Source organism: Saccostrea echinata, unplaced genomic scaffold (assembly GCF_033153115.1).
Source record: "Saccostrea echinata isolate AGI-Se365-2 ecotype Australia unplaced genomic scaffold, CSIRO_AGI_Sech_v1 ptg000054l, whole genome shotgun sequence".
Lineage (NCBI taxonomy): Eukaryota > Metazoa > Mollusca > Bivalvia > Ostreida > Ostreidae > Saccostrea > Saccostrea echinata.
In genome coordinates this window covers 59,961,506-59,982,606 of record NW_026889803.1, presented here as the reverse complement: position 1 = coordinate 59,982,606, position 21,101 = coordinate 59,961,506, and the positions used below count along the sequence as shown (strand labels likewise).

Here is a 21,101-nt window from a genome sequence, read left to right as displayed (position 1 = left end):
TTTTTTTCTTGATTTGTTATTTTAATACACAGAACTTGATGACAAACGACGACAACAAAAAGTTGTTTATGTAAAAGGCCTTGAAAAAAAAAAAAAATTAGCATATGACTATCAGCGAAACTAACGCTAAATCTATTTATATTTCAGTTACATGTATCAATGTCATGAAACAGCTGTGTATCCGTGTTATAAACATGATTATAAAAAGTTAATAAATTTATGAAATACCATACCGATATACTGCATAGAGTACAAATGTGCAATATACCGTAGATTTTATCACCGTTCTAAAATATACATCGAATTAACAAATTATTTACAAGTAATAGGTACAAGCAAATCAACAATATGCCGCTGATGGGAATGTTTATTACTAATCTACAAAGTTCCTGCATGATGTGAACGTTTGTAAGTTATCAGTGAAAAAAAGTTTCCTAATAAAGTCTTGTTTCACTGATGTCTTACAAACGATCATACCATGCAGGAACTGATTCCGAACACATGACATTCCACTCCTGTTAAACTCGTGGACATAAACTTCGATGAATTCACAGGTGTCATAACACACCTTGTTTTTTTTTTTTAATTAAATTTTGCCCTTTTTTTTTTAAAATTACACAATAAAAACTTTCTCCATCCCTCCCTGAAAACTTGCGACTCCCCCCCCCCCCCCTTGAAATTTGATTTTGATAGTTTATTTTAAAATCATGGTCCTGGGCTACGATGGGGCCATAAAAGGGATAAAAATTTTACAGAAGATTGTATTGGTAGAACAGGCTACAATTAGTGAAGTTGATATGCAAGCATTCCCCGTATAAACATTTTTTTTTCATTTCACAGATCTTGAGATAAAATGTAAGCATGTAGTGAAGGATAAATGTTTGATCCACGGGGATATGATCACGAATGGGGCCACATAGGGACAAAAATTCACAAGGCCACAAGAATGTCTGTACAAGTGGTCCCTGCAATGTACAAATCCACAATAGGAGGAAAACAGGGTATCAAAGTTTAATGTACACTCGTATATTTTTACTTTATTTAATTGTTAAGTTTTTTTTTTCATATAATGGAGATTGAACTCTGTTCCAGTAATAGTCTCTGTTGTAATGGTTGGACCTATAGAGCGAGTACACAGATTTACACAGGAATATATGATATTAAGGAAAGCAAAAGGGTACAATTTCTGATATTAAGCATTTTCATGCTCTTAAAGCCAGTGTTGGATTACATTTACCTTAAAGTAGGACTTGGAAATATCTTAAAGATCCCCCTCTTATTCTACAGAAAAAAAACAACACATTAGTGGAATATTAATGTTATAATAACGGAACAAGGATCGTTCAACAGTTGAATGTTTGTATCTTTTTATTAAATGAAAAATTCTGACTATATCTTTTGGACAAGTCTTTGATAAAACGTAAGTTTTTTAAGAGGATGAAATAATGACCAAAAAAAACTACATGTACAAACATAAAATAATTTCATGAACTTGCACGTTTCCGACATTCGGTGCATTATGTACACAACATCATGTAACCTTTAAAGTTTACCATTGTTTAAACAGGCACATTCACTGACTTTCATAAGATGCATAACAATCAAGATGTTTAAATAAATAGAAGTAATTATCAGTAACAATAAAACCTTAAATACCTAAGTGAAAAACTTTAACAATAGACATAATTTACAGCAATACACAATAATAAATTCATACAAAAAGTTTAAAAAGTAAAAAGTGTTCAATACATGACATACATGTACACCTCCAAACATGAGAATTTAAAACATTCAAACAGATAATCATGGCTTTCTTGGTAAATTTAAACATAGATGTTTCTCAAAATGCTGGAGCTTATTGCCGCAAATTTCGATAAATTCTACAGGGTGCTTGAAAACATTTCAGTACACTTGAGTCCAGTTTATTAAACATTTTTTCTTACAATGTAGGTTCCACACCAAAACAATGTAAAACAATTTCATTTGAATTTTTCAATGTGTATGATAAGAAGTCGTCCCTTGACTGTTCAGTTGTATTTCTTGCACACTGCTTAGCTAATATATTACACACTATTTTTAAAAACAAAAATAAGTACATCATTATTTATATTTCCTGATTAAATGTCATGGAAAATTGCAGTTCTTACTCTTAGCATCTCCCCGGATTTCAATGTTCAACAAGGACAGAATAAATTGTGTATAAAAACATTACACAGAAAAAATACTTAAAATACCATCCACTCCTGATTTGGTGAGTTGGAGTAAAAAACGGGACTAAAAACCTGCTGAACATCAGTTAAGCTAACTCATACACATGCAGTTAATTAATGACCACAAATTTTACTCAAGTTTTTCACTTTTTATCTTAAATCTGATTTTACTGTGACCTTTTCTCAAAGGCTAAAATACATGTCCAATACACTGTGTTTGGGTAACCCTACATGTAGTCCCCTAAAACACACACAATTGCATATAAAAAATAGAGGCTTCATTCCAGAGTAAAGGGGGCCATAACATCCATAAAATCTTACTAACCTTGATCAGACAGTTTTTGCAGAAACAGTTGTATATTATAAAAGGTAAACATTTCATTCAGTGTTATCTATCATTCAGACTCATCCTTCATTTTGTTTTCACACCGCGTGTACAAACAAATACTTCATTTATGACTAGCACCAAAAGGTATTTTGAAGTTCTGACAAATTGATTCATTCATATACAAGATGGTGGTGATAAATATTCAGCAATTAATTGCGTTCCTTTATATAAATACTTCTTTACAGAAGAGATGATTTTTACAACAAATAGACTGGTAATGATCTAACACCAATGACATAAAAAAGAATAAATTATAACTAACAAATGGCAAAAAATTGTAAATCTAAAAATCTATTGTTAATCTTTTTTCTTTTTTTGAGTAGGTTTACCATCTTTTACATCATCCTCAAAGCTCATTCCAAACTCATTCACTCGAGATTTATCCACAGGGTATAGCCTAAAAAAAAGAAAACTTAATTTACAAAGACTTCATGGATAACAATTTTTACATGTAATATAAAAGCATGCCAATAACAAGAGGCCCATGGGCCACATCCCTCACCTGAGCACTTTGGGTTTAGAAGTCATGATTTGAACCAATTGAACTTGAATCTACATGTACTCAATCTAAGGATGCATTTGTATCAATATGTGCTTTTTAGTGCTTTCTGGCAAGGTTGGTTGAAAATGGTCCTGTGGTTCTTGAAAAAAAGTTCGAAAATGTGAAAAGTTTACAGAGACACACGGCACTGGACACCCTTCAATCAGAAAAGCTCACTTGAGCCTTTGGCTCAGTTGAGCTAAAAACAAGGGTGCCACAAAGCAGAGCATCCTCTTGCAAAAGAGCACATCAATCCGGATATAAATTTACTTGTTATGCACACACTCACCCCCATACACAAGCATGTTAATGTGATTTTATGGTTCTACATCATAACAAGAGGCCCATAGGCCACAACACTAACCTAAGTCAAATTGGCCTGCTGTTTGTCACAAAAAGTCTCACTCTCTATTCACATAAAAAATTCTGTTCCAGTATTGTGGCTCAACACTAGCCTGAAGAAGTCATGAACCGAATTTGAATTCAAACATCCTAAGGATGCTTGAATATCAATATGACTAACACGGCATGGCCTTGTTGTGCTGTATAAGAATATTTTTCCTGTATAGATGCATCAGGAAATTTTTAATCCCAAATTTTAGTCCTACCCTAACCCTAGAGTTAATAATTTGAAAAAATAAACTTGAATCCACACAACATGAGAAACTGTTTGCATATGAATAATGTAGCCCTGCTATTCTTCAAAATTTCCTATAGATTCTCATGAAAAACATTGATTCCCTATTGTGCCCCCTACCAATATGCCCATGATTTGATCAAATTTAAATCTGCATGCACAACATAAGAATGCTTGCATTTTAATATCACTAGATACGGCCTTGCCATTTCTAAAGGATTTTTTTTATTATACAGGTGTATATTCCAATGAAAAATGTTGATCCCCAATTGTGGCCCCAACCTACCCAAGGGAGCCATGATTTGAGCAAACTTGAGTCTGCACAACCTTAGAAAACTTACATGGTAAAACATGTATCACTAATCATGACTTGCTGATCTTGAGAGGATGATTTTTAAAACAAGATGAAACATTTTTAAAAATGTTTTTCTTATATTTTCCCATGTAAAATTTGATCCCCTATTATAGCCCATCCTACCCTTGGGGGATATGATTTGAACAAATTTGAATCTGCCATATCTGAGTATTTTTGCATTAAAATCACAAATCATGGCCTGCTGTATTTCAGAAGCAGTTATCCTATATACTAGTATTCCCATGTAAAAGTTTTATCTACTATTGCAGTCCCACCCCATGCCCTGGGGCCGATTTGATTAAACATAACCTGCAATACCTGAGAATGCTTGCATATAAATACTTACGTGTACATAAATTGGCGCATTCAAAATTTAGCGCAATCACTGGGTATGGAGTTGTTGGCGAAATCATAAATTAGCGCTATGCATTTCCGTGCTGTATGTTGTATTTATAAATGATTTCTTAGCGGTATTTATGAAATAGCGCATCGTTGTCTGCACCAAAGGTGCTAAAATATGAAGCCTGCTTTTTTAAGTACACATACAGTATTACAAATCATGGTTTTGATGTTCTTATGAAGAAGATTTTTAAACATTTTTGATTTGTTATCTTTCATATAAAACTTTGATCCCTTACTGTGCACCCACCCTACACTCAAGCACCATGACTTGAACAAAATATTGGTATACTTTTACACAAGTTTCATCTTTTCTGGCCAAGTGGTTCATGAGAAGAAGATTTATAAACAACCCAACCAAAATTTTACTATCTCTTAATTATCTTCCCTTGAAAGGGGGCTTTGGTCCTTCATTTGAGCAAAGTTGAATCCCACCCAGGGATGTTTTGTGGCAAGTTTGGTTGAATTTAGCCCAAAGATTCTAGAGAAGAAGTTAAGAACTTGAAAAGTTTAAAGATGTCAGACAGATGGACAGACAGACAGATGTCAGGAACACTTCAATCAGGGAAGTTCACTTGAGCCTTTGGCTCAGGTGAGCTAAAAGCGATTGTCAAATAAAATTTATAAACACAAGAATAGAACAATGTGTCATGAATACACTAAACCTGTTCTAAATGTTATCCCTGTGTACATACCATCTTTGATAAAGATAGAAAAAGAACACAACATCATCCCTAAAGCAGGCTAGTCTGTGAGCCGTTGGCATGGTGATAATAAATGCAAAGATGTCATCAATGAAGGTATTGAATGCCTAAAAAAATTAATACTAGTTAATACTTAAATTAAGAAATTAAGTTGTATCAAAATGCATTGATTTAAATATATTTTTTAAAAATTTTCAAATTCTAATAATTTCATAATACCTTGTATGTAAAGGCTCTCCATGGCAAATGAGCAACTGACTTGAGCTAAAATAACACAGATGTTAATATGAAAACCTGCATTTAAGACAACTCATTACTATAGAAACAAAATCCATACTGTCCATACTAATCATACACTGTAGTTCTTGTCCTGTGTAACTCTTATTACAATATCCATGATTAAGGTTGTAAACAGACAGACATTATACAAATAGTGCACGTTTTTGAGGGTAACAGTTGAAATTGAAACTCCTCCGAAATTCATTGTCAACCGACGCTTCAGCGGAGGTTGACAATGGTTTTCCGAGGGGTGTCAATTTCAACTGTTACCCTCAAAAACGTGCACTATTTATTTTATTATACTGAATGTCTTATTGATTTTGGATGTCATAAAAAAAATTCGGAGATCGTCGTTAAGTTCATGCTTAGAAAGCTTTCAAACTCCCCGATTCTATTTTTCTCAATAAGAAAGCTTCGGAAAAGATTTACCAACCTCTCTGTTGTTTGTTTGCTACTCAAAAAGTCCCTTATCATCTAAAGTTTGCACTCACAAGGATGTTTCGTCTGTCGTTTGATGTTTTCAAGTAAGCTACATTGGACGCAAGCTTTTATTGACGTTGTTTATTCGGCTTCTTTCAAACGCACAACCGACGTTTTGAGAATTCTAGGGTGAACCGTACGCGCATGATTTGAACGCATGTGATATTTTCGTAATGTTACCCGTTGTCAAGTGTGTTGTTAATGCTGAGGGTAACATTACGGATTGTTAAATGCCTCTAAACCAATCAGATTTTAGTATTTAACATGAAAGTATAATAAACAGTAAATAGGTGAACTGTGCAACAATATTAAAACAAAGGTTACTTTCTGTAGCAGTATTCACTGTTATAACAATACAGTTACTTTTAAGTTATCTTACCTTATAGTTTACAAACAGCTGGGGTAACATGAAGAGAAAACCAAATGCATATACACCTGTAATGATATTTAACATTGAAAGTTATCATGTACATACATGTCATGCTTGTAACTTATACAAAGACTTGATGGAATATTTAAGAACTTTTCAAAACAATGCTTCCTATTAATAAGAAACCCAAGTGCCTAGATTTCAGATGAAGGGCACCACCATTTAAACTCTAGCTTTTTAAATTGTAGTTCCTCTCATGTGTATAAAAGCAGGATAAATGTGTCAAAACAGTCTAACTGAACTTGAAAAATACTGGTTATGAACACTTGTTACTTACCATTGACTAGACTTTCTATACACCAAGAATACCAGCTGAAAATACAGGATTTATGTGTACATGTAGGTAATAATTCTGTAAAGATTTACCTGTATATAAGATACAAAATTAAAATGTCCACACCAGTAGGTAGAGCATCCCCTTGTGGCAGATAACCTCACTAACTCAAGACATATTCACGTTCAATGACTACATGTTCAAGTTTTATGTATGCTTGTTATATTAAATAATGTACCAAAAGAGCACTTCAATCAGAGCAATGTAAATGAACTTTAAGTCTTTCCAATTCACTCATTCATTAATTATATTCATTTGTATTGTTAAGCTCACAAATAAAATTTATGCTGTAATTACTTAATCTCCTGAGAAATAATTAACAAAAAACCTTAAAATGAAAAAAAGGTTTGATCTATTTAATACACATTAAGAAAAATTATGCAGTTTGATAAATAGAGAATATTACATAATAAAATCCATATCATATGTCACATCAGTGCGAGTGGCCCCATATCAGCCCAAGGGCCTTTGGCCCTCAGGGTGATATGGGGCCCAAGGGCTGATATATGTATGACATATGGTATGGATATTAGTATGTAGTATTTTTAAAATTTTAAATAATGTGAGTCTACCTAAGTCCTTTAAGAATATTTCGTGCCTTTTGACCTTTTTCTTTAAAATCTAATAGCTTCAATTTTTTGGTCCAAGTGAACAAATTTGAGAACAGTTATATAACATGTATATTTCAATAAAATAGAGTGAGTTAATTTTAAAAAGTTATTAAAAGGTTACTTCCGGTTTGATATAAAGATTTTTGCACACTGGTCTGATACAATATGGGTTTTTGGACTGGTCATCGATATTAGATGCAGTGACTTCATCTGTATTGCACAGTGCGATATTGGGGTATTTACTACTAAGTATATGATAATCCCAAGTACTAGGGTTCTCTTTCAATCTTGCCCACATACTAACACACCTACACACACATACACATATAATAATTAAAATATTACATTCACCACAATGTGATAATGGGGCTCATACTTGAAAAAAATAAGCTCATTCAGTCCTGTGTAAATGGCACATTGGGTATTCTGAATGAAAAGCTATCTGAAGTCAACAGATTCTTGCTTTTAACTGATATCAAGGAAAACTGGCAATGATAATGCATTTGAAACAGGGTAGAAGGGAGGGGCTGCATACCTTTTATGTGGTGTATACAGAAGATTGTAGACAGCTAATCCAATACATAGGGGTAACAAGGCATAGGACAAATACTTCATAGCCTGCAACATTTAAATTACCATGTGAAAAAAAATCATGCCAAATTCCTAACAACACTTGTCACATGCTGCAGCTTGTATATAAATAACATTATATGGTATAATGGAGAGAGGGAATTACTTGAGAATCAAACTCTTCTGTTTCTTTCTCTTTTTCTGAAGTTTGTCCAAACTGAAACAAAAAAATCTTTTTCATAATATTGGATGACAATGCTTAAACAACAAATATGCACTTTAAAATACTGCATACTTATTTTCTCTGCAATTTAATTCTACCTTTAAAAAGTAAAATATCAAATAGTTATGAAAAGTGGTATTAGGTTGTTATAACACTAAGAAACATTATTTCCATTATTTTTCATTTAATTGTCAGTGTTAATAAAAAAGTTTTTTCATACTTTAATAATGAAGAATTTTTTGTCCTTTAGTTGCATTAAAAGTATACTATTACCGTAAATTTTGGTTTCACTCCATCCCATGTAATAAACATCTTGTATGCTTTTTTCACTTTCCAAACCTTCAAAATGTATAACATGTTTAGAGTCAATACCAGGCAAAGCCAAACAGCAAAAATATTCAAAATTCCTTAAATCTATTATATATTTGTGATTACATGATTCTTTGAGTATACATTGTATATTAATTTTACAACTAAGGTTACATTTTCCCACTTTAATTTTAATAAAGTGTGTTAGGTTAAACTTGTTAAATCAAATCTGACTTGTTTGGTTTAGAACCTGCAGTCAGTAATTTAAATACATACATGTAACTTACCTCTATAAGGGCACCTATCCCTGCTGGTATTAGAACTAATAAACTTGTCTCCTGGTCCCAAAGATACAGGAAAACAATAATGGTGGATACACATCTCCACAGGACTGAAAATATAGGTCAAGGTCACAGGGTTAGCCAATCACCACAGGATATAATGTCACAGTCTACTACTACAACATTTACATGTACATGTATTTTAATGTTTAATATAAATGTGTTTTTAATCTGATTGATTTTTTATATACACTGTATGTATGGTCAGACTGACTGTTTATAATATTGCAATTTTAGGAATTAAGTTTGTTATCCAAAGCTTCAAAAAAAAAAAAAAAAAAAAAACCACCAGTCACCCATTAACGTAAAAAAAAAATAATTTTATGCAAAACACCACTATAATACTAGGAAAAATCATTAACACTGTAAAATACTGTTAGTTTTCTTTCAACAAACTGTTACATGTACTTTGATATTTGATTAAACTGAGAACAAAATTTATCTTTACATGTGTATCATTACTTATCTGATCTGTAATAATCATCAGACTGAATTCAGATTTTAAAAAACAGTCAATTAAACAGGTCTTTATTTATACCCCTGACTTTAAATTTCTTTGTTGTACTTTAAAACATTCAACATGACTGGAAAAGTACACTCACATGCAGTTGAATTTTGAAAGTATTTTTAAAAGTATTACTTTTCAGTCTACATGTCAATTCTAATTATCAATAGATATTGAAAGTTCCAGGTACTGATGCACTGTGATTATAAATATATATTTAATGATGAAGTATGGAGTTTTACCTGCTCTGGACGATAGACCAACCATATTCTTCCGGTTTTTCCAATAGCTGATGTCATTTTTGAATGCAAGGAAATCAAACAGCAGCTACCAAAACATAAAATTATAACATAATTATAATAAAAAGTCCAAACTTTATAATAATATCATTCAAACTATATACTTAGGATTACTTATTGACAAAAAACACAGAAAACCCAATAAAATGATGCAAATTGCTCCATTGTGCTTTGGTTGCATATGACTTATAAGTTCATGCATGTTTAGTGAACTATAAGGAATAACACTCTCTTTGGTTTATTGGCACAGAAACATGAAACTTACATGGAATGCAGCCACAGCAAATGTCAACATAAGGAAGTAAAAGTTTGTATCGGCAAATATTCCCTTCAGTTCATCCGTGTCCTTATCAGTAAAACCTACAATTGATATAAATTAATTTAAAAAAAAACAAAACAGAAAAGCTTTACAACGCCCAGCTGTCCACCATTACTTGGAGTCTACAGGGCACTCAGTGATGGGGGAACCAAAATATATTCATTGTATCCAATACAAAAAACATGTTATCTATGTGAGAGATTTTGTTAATTCATCATTCGGGTTAGATTAACCTATTCCATGAAGTAATCCACAACCTTTGATATGTCATGCTTAACTAAAGGAAAAATATTTAACTCTTTCTTTTATGGCTGTTACTTTACCTGTAATTTCATTCTCAACACCTGTGTTGGTGACAAAAATTAACAGATTTAATGAATATTCAACAGCTAGAAAATTCTAAGGATCTTATTGAGAGATGTATAGTTTGTACGAAGTGGACTAATCATTATAACAAAGCTAAGTGACAAATCTACTACATACCAAACTTGTGCAGGGTTTCAATGGAATGTAACATGTTGTTCCAGAAGCGGAGTTTCCCTACTGAGATAGGACTGTAGGTTATAGTTAAAGGCATCTCCTTACTGGTCTTATTGATTGGCTACAAATACCAAAATATAGAGCTGTTTACAATTCACAAGAAATACACATACCGGTACATTATTTTAAAAATAATATATCAACAAATCTTTGATTTTTTCTTGATGTTTATGCTATGTGATAAGTATCTTTGCAGAGGAAATTTCCATTGTTTACCAGCAGGTCTCTCACTCTGAAGCTCAGCTCATCTATAAATAGAACGGGCAGGTAGTCACCATCTGGGGAGGCCCTGAAAGGGAAAGTTAAACTGTTATACAAAAGTACCCCCCTTTTTAAAAAAAAAAAACAAAACAAAAAACCTTTGAATAAGGAAAAACAAGAATAAAGTTCAATCTTTTGTTTAAAATTTAACGAGGTTCGCTCCTGAGCTTTTGAGCAGATTTATATCTTAACCTATATTTCAAAAATTCTGCATAAAGTTTCAATTCTTACAATAATTTTGGATTCTACAATGCCAGTTAAACTATATTCAGTTAAAACTCCATGATTAGATTCCATACCAAAAGCATTAAGCGAGGAACTATATTTTATGGCGGAAGGTTTTTTAGAAGAAAATGATCATTTTTTCTCTCTCGAAGTATTTAAAGTATGTTAAGTTTGGATTCCTATTTTTACATGCAGTCTGCACACAGAGTTATTTTGTGCAGTGAACTGTTTTATTCTGGTCCTAAGTTATATATTAAATAAACTATCATGAATTCTATCATCATATTTGATAAATATAACGAATATACTGTAAAAATCAAGAAAAAAATATCCCTATTTTAAGCTTAAAATTAGCACTATTTTAGTAATATCTAAAAATTAACATCACAGACCCCCACTTTTTGTTTTCTTTTCTGAATATATAAGATACTTTTAACCATTCTTCTTAAATTCAGTAAAATGTCATTACTTTCAAATGATATTTTTGCTTGTTAAATTTTTAATGCCAGAAAAATGAATTTTTTTGAGTGCAAAAAGGTCAATAATTGAACATGCGGAGTAATTCGAAAAAAAATTTTTGTTGTCACAAATTTTAATGTGTCTATTCAAGATGAAATAAGACTGTGTTTGTTCCCATAATTTATTTGAATAAAAAATATTGGAGGAAAAACTTTAACAATTGATTTATGTGTAAGACGTATTTACAGTGCAAAAAGGTCAAACTGAATGCTCTGTAGCGCCAAAAGAAGCGCATTGACCCCCATTTTTTGTTTCGATTTTTAATTAAGCTATTTGTATAAATTCTAAAAATATACTTGATAAAAAATTCTCATTACTTTGGATGGCAGAATCCAACCTCCTTAAGCATTATATAAATTCTTTTATAGGGCAAAATGCATAGTATTTTACCAACAAACAGAGCAGATGTAAGAAAAGTAACTTTTCATGTGTACATGTACAATGTATCATAATGTTTCTTTTCCCATATTTTAATATACATCTAACATTTCTTATTCATTATTTTACAATTGAAAAATGTTCCTTTATTTATGTATCCCACTTATAGGTGGAAATATTCTATATATGCACTAGTATGAACACCAATGACTAAAAAATGCCAATTCATGCTTCACAAAAATAGAGAAAGCTAAGGAACTACTTTATAGTGTGCTCTTACTTGAAGTATCTATAGATATCTTGTGGTATAGCTGTTCTGTCTAGTGACAGGTGTTCATTCATTATATTTATAGTCACTTTTTGTCTCCAGTGGGAGAAGGGGATGCCAGGTTTGCTGCTCTCATTCTGGAAAAAAAAAGTAATTATCCAGATCTTAACTTCGATCAGCCTCAAGATAAAGCTTATTTTTCCTTACCATTTTCTTAAAAAGTTATTCATATATATTCTTGACATTCTGAAAAACCTTGTAGAAAGAAAAATTGAATGGAAAAAGTAACCTCCAAACTTTGTAGGTAGAGGTAATATTTGTAAGCTTGAGACAGAAGTGACAGACCTTCTGTGTGTCACCCATGAGACTGAATACTTCAGATTTAGGTAAGCTGTAGGTGGTGATGGGGGTATACTTGTGGACCGTATACTGACTGACAAATGGATCCTGACCAGGAGGCACCAAAAACACATGCACGTACATGGTACCATTGTTCCTGACCTTCAGTGGCAGAGTAACATTCACAGTGCTACAGAAAAAAAAAATATAAACCATACTTATATAAATCATCATCATGTTTAAAAGAAAAATTCAAGGAAAAAATCTAGATGAAAATGAAAATCAACCATTTTTTAAACCCTGTTTCATAGTATGAAACAGGGTTTAAAAAATGGTTGATTTTCATTTTCATCTAGATTTTTTCCTTGCATTTTTCTTTTAAACATGATGATGAATTCATACACTGTATGCTTAATCTATATAAATGCTTTACTGTAACAATTGTTTTATTTCTGTATATCATTGTAAGCCAGTCAAGTACTGCATCATATATTTATTAAAAGTAGATTAGCCATTACTTTTGCATACATGTACCTTTCTAAAACATCAGATACATCCAAGGAAGAATTTTTCCACACTAGCCTGAGGTCTTTTTCTTTAACATAAGAATACTTTGTTGATGTATACACAAGAATCTGGAAAACATACATTAAAGGTTTTCAGAAAGAAATAAATTTCCAACTACTTCATATTCCACACTTTGTTTTTTAATGTCTCATATGCAGGTAATTCAAATAAACTAACGACACATACTATATATACATACTGTTGCAAAATGACACTTTTATCTTCATATTGTTACACACTTTTTAGTGGCATAATATTGCTGTAATTAAGCAGTGAGGGCAACCAAGCGAAATATCAAAGAATTTCATGTTTTGTGTCTGGATACGTTTTTTTATCCATTTTTTTGGTGCATTTTCAATCCCCTCAACAAAGGCTTAGTGAAAGAAAAAAAAACATAATTTATCTGATAAAAATCAATAATTAAAATGCATAGAAGATCCAACTTATTCAATTTAGTTTGCATAAATTTCATGCACTTGGTCATGAATCAAATTAATACGCGGAGTCTGTTCATTTAAAAAATCTACACTAGAAAAAGGTATAAAACTATAAAGGTGTAAAACCAGAAGCAACAACCATGCATGATTGGTCAAGGTAATTAAAAGCTTAAATTGTCTTGGAAATAGATCTGCTTAAAAATTATCTGCATGATCGCTCATCCAGGAAATGTTTCTTAAGTGCAAAATCTTACAAGATGTGGCTTCTCGATATGCAAAAAGAAATTTTTTTCTAGCTATCCTTTAAAATGTAAGAGGACTTCTGATAAGAAGGCATAACAGATGGACAGACAGGGATAACAACTATATACAAATACATAATATTTCTCTATAAACTCCTTTAATAACCATGTGTGGCAGTCAGACGGGCTCGATCGCCAGTGGCCAGATAGCTCAGTTGGTAGATCACCTGACTGGAGATTCAGGGGGCCTGGGTTCAAATCCCAGTCTGGTCCATCACATTTGTTCCTCTCCTGTTACATATGTAATGCATGCTTATCTCCATATCTTACCTCTAGCTTAGGAGTTGGTTTTCGTGACAGGTAAGGGTAGATACATCTCCCTCCCATTTTACACTGTTCCGGGAAGAAGATTCCATAAATAACATACATGGAGTGTGCAATGTATGCAATAAATATTGCTGACAGTATTAATGTTAAAGATGGCTTCATCTTGCTTTAGTATGTCCTCTTCTCATAAGGCCAGGGACCTATCTGCTCAGGATAAAGCTGACAAAGCTATCTGTAAAGACATAACAAACAATTAATTAATCATAAACAATAAATGAAAAGTATAAATACTCAGAAATCAAACAGCATAGAGGAAGTGTATATGTCATGACAAGAATATATCATTATCTGATACAATATTTATAATCAATCACAATGTTGGCTGTTAATATGAAAAGAATGTTTTAATTAATTCACATCTTTACAAACCGCGTTTGCATCAACATCTTCAGTGATCTTTACATCTATGTCCCACGACATAGAGTCTTTTTTATTATGAAACAGATAACCCTGTAAGATAAATTATTTAATTGCAAGCATTATTTGTTAGTACAATAAATTCTACATCTTCATTGATAAGGGCTTATGTAGTACTAGGGCCTATCACCAATCACTCTGCGAACCTACTCCTTCCTCGTGGAAATTCGGGCCATCGTTGCGACACACGTTGGTCATTAAATTACCAACATATCACTGCTATGGATTCTTTCTGAGCTAGCTTCTTTTCATGTGTGATATATCAACATGTTTACTCATGGGGAATATAATTAAAACGAAAATAAGTAAACCCTCACTTACATCGCTGCAAGAAGATACGAAACTATGAGGTCCAAAATTATAATACTTACCAAATTGAAAACGATCGGATCCGGATAGATATATTTATCTCACAAAACTCGAATCATCATGCTGAACATTATTGTCTTGGGATAATGTATAGTATAAAATTACTTTATATTTGCTTTTAAATTTTATTTCCTTTTTTTTTTGGAATGGTGGGGTTGGGGTGGGGTGTAAAACCCGGTACATTTTCACAGTTCACATACGTTCTTTCAAGAAAGAGGGCGTACACGGCGAGTTCGATCTCCCGCTCTGAGACAATGTTTCTCAATTTTCAAAGTTCACGGAAAAGTATCATTTTTCTAAAATTATATTTTCAGTAACATGAGTAATGTCATCTTCAACACATTTAAATAATTTATTTTACTGAACGACTTATTGTTTTAAAAGCATATTTAGTGGAAAATGGGTTTATTAGAGTCATAAAAAAAAAGATTTTTGAATATGAATTAATGGGTCAAATTTCCATCATAGGCGTCGGAACCGGGCTTAACCCCCCCCCCTTTTTTGCAACGATAGACATAGGCATTGAAAATTGGGGCTTTTTTTTTTTGTTGGTTTAGCCCTCCCCCCCCACTTTCAATTTGCTTCCGACGCCTACATTGTATGTCCATTTTTCATTAACGTTTAAATGATGGAAAATAAAAGTAAAATCTATTTCATGTTTCAAAAAATGGAGTCTGAACCCATTCTATACTAAAAATCGAACTTTTCTGAATAAATGATATGCTTCAACAAACTCGGTTATTTAACTGTTGATAACAGTGGCGGAATCAGGGGGGGTTTGGGGGGGGGGTTCGGGAAAATAGTTGGAAGTTACAATGCAATTTTAAAAAAGCAAAAGATCTGCATTTTTCTTTAGAAAAGTCTCATTTTTCAAGTTAACATGGAAGTTAAAAATAATCCCCAAATATTTTTTTGTTCAATTTCTTGAAAATTTGGGTAAGTTGGTCTTGAAAAACATCTAGAAAAAAGTGGCCAAAACTAACTAATTCAATCTAAAATGCTGGAAAATGCACCATTTGGAGCCATTTTTAAAGAAAATTTCTCGGGGGAGGCCCCCTGAACCCCCCCACCTATGGGAGGGGGACACCCCCTCCCATGCCGCCTGAACAATATGTTCCCAAACTTCGCTTTGGGAACATAATTACTATCTATTTTGCTGCGTTTCTTTGTTAATTAATTCACTTTTCTCTATCAGTGCTAGTTCATGTTTGTGCTGTACCGTGCTTTATGAAGTCACACTGGTCAACACACGTCAAAGACATGTATAGACTTCGTAGCGTAGTGGTTAACACTCCCAGTCTTACGACTAACCGTGAGCTTTAGAGAGAGCTCGAATTACCTTCGAAGCTTTTTTTTTCTTTTCACACATATTAAAAACATAAGTGAAAAAAATAAATTACTTATCAATGATTTATTCAGAAAAATAAAGGAAGAAATATTGTAAAAGATGATATTGACAATACAATATTTGAAAAATATATTTTTTTCATGAACCTTTAGAATAGAGAAATTTCTTTTCTCAGTGCGGGGGATTGTCCTCACCTTGAACGCCTCCATTCTTGGTGAAAGTCGGTTAAAGCTCATGTTCATCTACTTGCCGACTATAAATAAAATTTACTTGACTTAATTGATTGGGTCCATGGCTATACCTTGGTTGGGGCCTAGGGGACAAAGCCCCCGGAAGCTCTAAGGTTTTAGGAGTTTAAAAGAACAGTTTTATGACAATTATTTTAGCTATACGTATAATTAATTCAATACTTAAGTTATCACAAAAAGTATGATTTATTAAATCTTAATTGTGTATATTTATTGTCATAAAAAGGGGGAGGGGGCTTCTCCCTTTAAATCCGCCAGTGGTAACAATGGTAAATTTGAGTTACGTAAAGGTTATACAGTCTAATATATGAGTTTTTAAATTATTTTCAGCTACATGCGATTTAACGTAGGTCGCGGGTTTGCTGACGTCGTTAAAACTGGGTACGCAATTTATATGATTTGGGCGACTTTCTTGTGCACAATTGATTATGACGTCACGATGAAAATGAAATCTGCGATGATTTTCGTTTTACTAAATTCTTCAGTATATCATTATTTAGCTATAACTTTTCTTGGAATTGGTAGTTTAGTGTTATATTATTTAAGCAACAACTTATCTCAAATAATGAAGGCTTTTTACGATTTGTATAGTCGATACAATACTTAGATAAAACTTTTGTTGGAATTGGTAATTTAGTGAAGAAGGTTTATTCGAATGATCGACATATTAAAAAAAGTTTAATTATTTGTTATCAATCGCATCTTCTCGGGCCTTTCCGGCAATCTTGGAAAAACAAGTGGTTGTTTTTCGGCTTGTCGGAAAGATCCGAGAAATTGAGTTTGATTTGTTTTCACTTGGTATCGCGAAACGATATGGACACAAGGTTCAACTGACCTTTTTTTCCTTTGATCGTATTTGAATTATCAGTTTGTTTTATTAAGAAAGAAGCCATTATCTAAAAAAAAAAAAAAAAATCACAAATACACCTGTTACATCAAAAGATTAAATTTTATTTTTAAACAGGTTATTTTTTAAAATATATAGATGTACTGCTAAGGTATGATGAAACATTAAGACAATTTTTTAGCGACACTGGCCTCCTGTTAGGGGACAACTATTTGAATCTGAGGGAGAGGTTGGTGGGGGGGGGGGGCAAATTTTACCGAGTCAGATTGTTTGTTTTCATGTCGGTGAAGGACAGATTATTTATTTCCAAAAAACAAGGACAGATTATTTATTTCTTCTTCACTGAAAAAAGTCTGTTAAGCAAAAAGAAAAAAAAGGAAAAGAAAAAGAAAAACAACAAAGTTGAAAACTCCCGGAGGGGGTGGGGTGGGGTGGGTCTAAAACTAGTCTTGGACAGATTATTTATTTTCTTGCCCAGTCGAGAACAGATTATTTATTTTCAACATTTTCGAGGACAGATTATTTATTTCCAAAATCTGTAAACCCCCCCCCCCCCGAAATGACCATCCCCTAAGCAACAGCTTGCAATGCTGTAACCTACAGATTTTATTCGCTACTTTGCTTTCCATGTCCAACAAGTAGAATTAATGTTCTTAAAAAAAACTGGCTGTTGATTATGTCAATAAAATTAATTTTTAAATCCTTGTCCCATTTACCCCACTGAAAATGTGGTATGTAAAAATAAATATTTTGTTTAAATATATACTGAAAATATATTGTATTTAGCCGGGACGATATTTGGCAGAAATTCGTAGATTTGAGCGCCTTGCTGAATGGTCAAAATAAAAACATTTTATATACTTGAATTACTTGAATTAAAGGATACCGTTTTCTGCCAGCACGCTTTAAAAGAAAAATACACAGCCAAATGTAAGGATACGTCTAATCAACGAAAAAAACAAAACAAACAGAAAACAACACATAAAGAAAGTAAATTGGAAGAAAGAAACTAAAGGATTGATTGTTGTTTTACGTCCCTTGCGAGAATTTTCACTAATATAAGACGTACAAAAACCCTAATCTGAAGAGAAACATGTCTAATAATCATTTCATTGATATAAAATTATTATGATACGATTCACGGGTCACTTGAAAGCAGACAGACGTGAATTTCTTTTTTATAAAAATTATTTTAGCGTATTTTTCTGCACCGAATACCGGATAGATATTCACGACGTCAAGCATGACGTCGCGATATTTTATGACGTCGTTCTTAAAAATGTTATATTTTGCGATATAAAAGCAATTATCCACATTTAAATTACGCGAAAACTAACCCGAAGACATATTAATTTTTTCACATTGATTTATTTCAAATCAATTCTTTGTTAAAATACCAAAGGGAAAACAATTTCGTCTGCACCATTTAAAAGTTATTGATATTTTTTTAAACAAAATCTTGCCTCAAAATGAGCCGAAAACGACATTTTTCTTATATAATTCAATAGAATAACGTCGAAAATGTAACGACAACAATGGCATGTTTGGGATTTAATTACACAAAAACGATGCAGACGAATTTTATAAAATTTTCAGAGAATATAAAACGAACGTAGAGGATTCATATAACTAATTTTCATGTTATGTTTTCGGACACTTTTAAATGGCCTGCAAACCCGCGACCTACGTTAATAACGACAAGTTAAATTAAGGCAGTTTTCTTACTCGATTATTATTTTCAGTCGTTTGCATATATCCGGTAAAAGGCCGACCCTCTCATATTTCACCGTATGCTTACAGTAAATCGCTTCCTTCTACCGCCGAGACAAGTATGCTTACAGTTAATCAGTATAAAACAGAAGTTTCCCCTTCTGAAACTCACACTTTTATCTTTGACTTTCTATGGTGCCCAATTCTCTGATTAGCTGTTTTCCTTCTTTCGTTCAAGTTTTTGATTTTGATTTTTGATTTAATATGGATCAATATATTAGTTCAGATTTCTGGATTTGCCATCTTTTGTTTGTTTGTTTTTTTTTAATACTGAAAAACTACCCATAGTTACTATATATGTTGATGTGAAGATGGTAAAATCAGAAATACAACTCACTGGAGTAATTTTAGTACTTTGATAATACTTTTCTGTCAAGTGAAAATGTATCACATAACTCAAGAATATAGCGAAGTGGAATTGTAGATCGCATTGAACAGTATATATACTGTGACTAGCTAGTTCAGGTAGCGGTTCAGTCTAACATATCATTGAACTAGTACACTTGTAGCAAGATATAGAAAAAACCATATGATTTTGATTTTTGAATAGCTCTTTCTGAAATTGCAGCCATGTTCAAATATTTTTTGTATTCATACAGACCCTCTAGCTAGATTATGTGGCTTTATAGAAAAACTTCAATATTTTGATATTTAAGAGATGAATTTAATTTTTGAGAATTCATGAGGACATGAACTACGACGCTTCACGCCTGCATATTTCATGAAGCGTGTTAGCGCTTCATGATAAATATCCAAGCGTGAAGGGTTGTAGTTCATGTACCTCATGAATTCTCAAAAATTAAATTCATATCGTATATTTAAATTTATTTTCTGATGACTTGCCACATATTTTTGTCATTTAACTATCATTTTTGAAAAAAAAAGTTTTCTTCTATTTTTTAACTTCAGTTACATCACAATGGAAACAGGCCCGTAGGAAGCAACTTCAGTTTGGGGTGGCACAGCTACATTTTCAGTTGAGGGGGCTCTATCAACTATCAAAAATTCCTCGACAAGCAAAAAAAAAAAAAAGGTCATCAGACGTTTTTTTTGAGGGGGCACAAGCAAATAACAGCTGTGTTTTCTATAGTAAACTATATATCGGCAAAATTATTGGGGGGGGGGGGGGCACGGCCCCCCGTGCCCCTCCGGTTCCTACGGCCATGTGGAAATATTCTTACTCACCCCATTGTAGTTCATGAGAACATGAACTTTTTATAATTTGCAAAGAATCTAATTAAGGAACAATATTTGGAAATGTAAATATAACAGTGTATAAGCAAACAAGATTTTATCAAAACTACAGTATATATTCCTAAAATATGAATATTTATTCATAGATAACATTCCTAGGCCCCATCATTTACAATTGTGTGTGTGAGAGAGAGAGAGAGAGAGAGCGAGAGAGAGCGAGCAATTAGCCTAAATACGTAACAATGATAATTGACTACCATATGACAGACATACTTGTGTATGAAGATTTGTCAAGTATGGATGCATTTACAAATACGGTATACGTATATATAAGCCAGTACTTAGTTAGCATCCCAGAGTGCCAATTATAAAGTTAAAGTTGATCTCTCTATTGCTGCCGCTAGTGTAAGAAGAGGTAGCTTCCTCCTTGGCGCTAAGACGGCGCACACAACTACGTGGGAATAATGTTCAAAATGAATTATTTATGTGTTATTGTTGTGATACTTGGATACAACGGTAAGTTTAAATTTAAAAAAATGATATTGAAATTAAAAAATATTTAAATATACAACTTATTATTAAACAAAATGCATTTAGAAAATCAGGTATCGCATGATTGTTGATGTAACTTAGGAAATAAATCGATTTGAAAAAGGGGAGGGGGGGGGGTCAAATTACAGGAAGTCAGATTTTATTTCGCTCTATGCTCAAAGCAGCTAGGGATTTATGCAGAATGTAAAGTTAGAGATTTTTCATTTATTGCAGTACGTTATTTGGTCACATCTTTGGAAATAAAAAATCTTGAAGTAAC

General features: G+C 32.6%; 1 protein-coding gene across 1 annotated transcript; it reads right to left on the bottom strand.

Annotated features, from left to right (window-relative positions):
* Positions 1-1,350: 1,350 nt before the first annotated feature.
* On the bottom strand, positions 1,351-14,248 carry LOC133205742 (lipid scramblase CLPTM1L-like). Its single transcript, XM_061341610.1, has 17 exons — positions 14,041-14,248; positions 12,999-13,099; positions 12,471-12,654; positions 12,138-12,262; positions 10,691-10,763; positions 10,418-10,535; positions 9,881-9,975; positions 9,559-9,643; positions 8,758-8,861; positions 8,435-8,500; positions 8,105-8,155; positions 7,904-7,986; positions 6,701-6,735; positions 6,373-6,428; positions 5,454-5,498; positions 5,226-5,341; positions 1,351-2,995 (listed from the first exon to the last, which is right to left on the bottom strand). The coding sequence occupies exons 1-17, from the start codon at positions 14,197-14,199 to the stop codon at positions 2,896-2,898; spliced, it is 1,596 nt and encodes a 531-aa protein (XP_061197594.1). The 5' UTR covers positions 14,200-14,248; the 3' UTR covers positions 1,351-2,895.
* Positions 14,249-21,101: the final 6,853 nt, after the last annotated feature.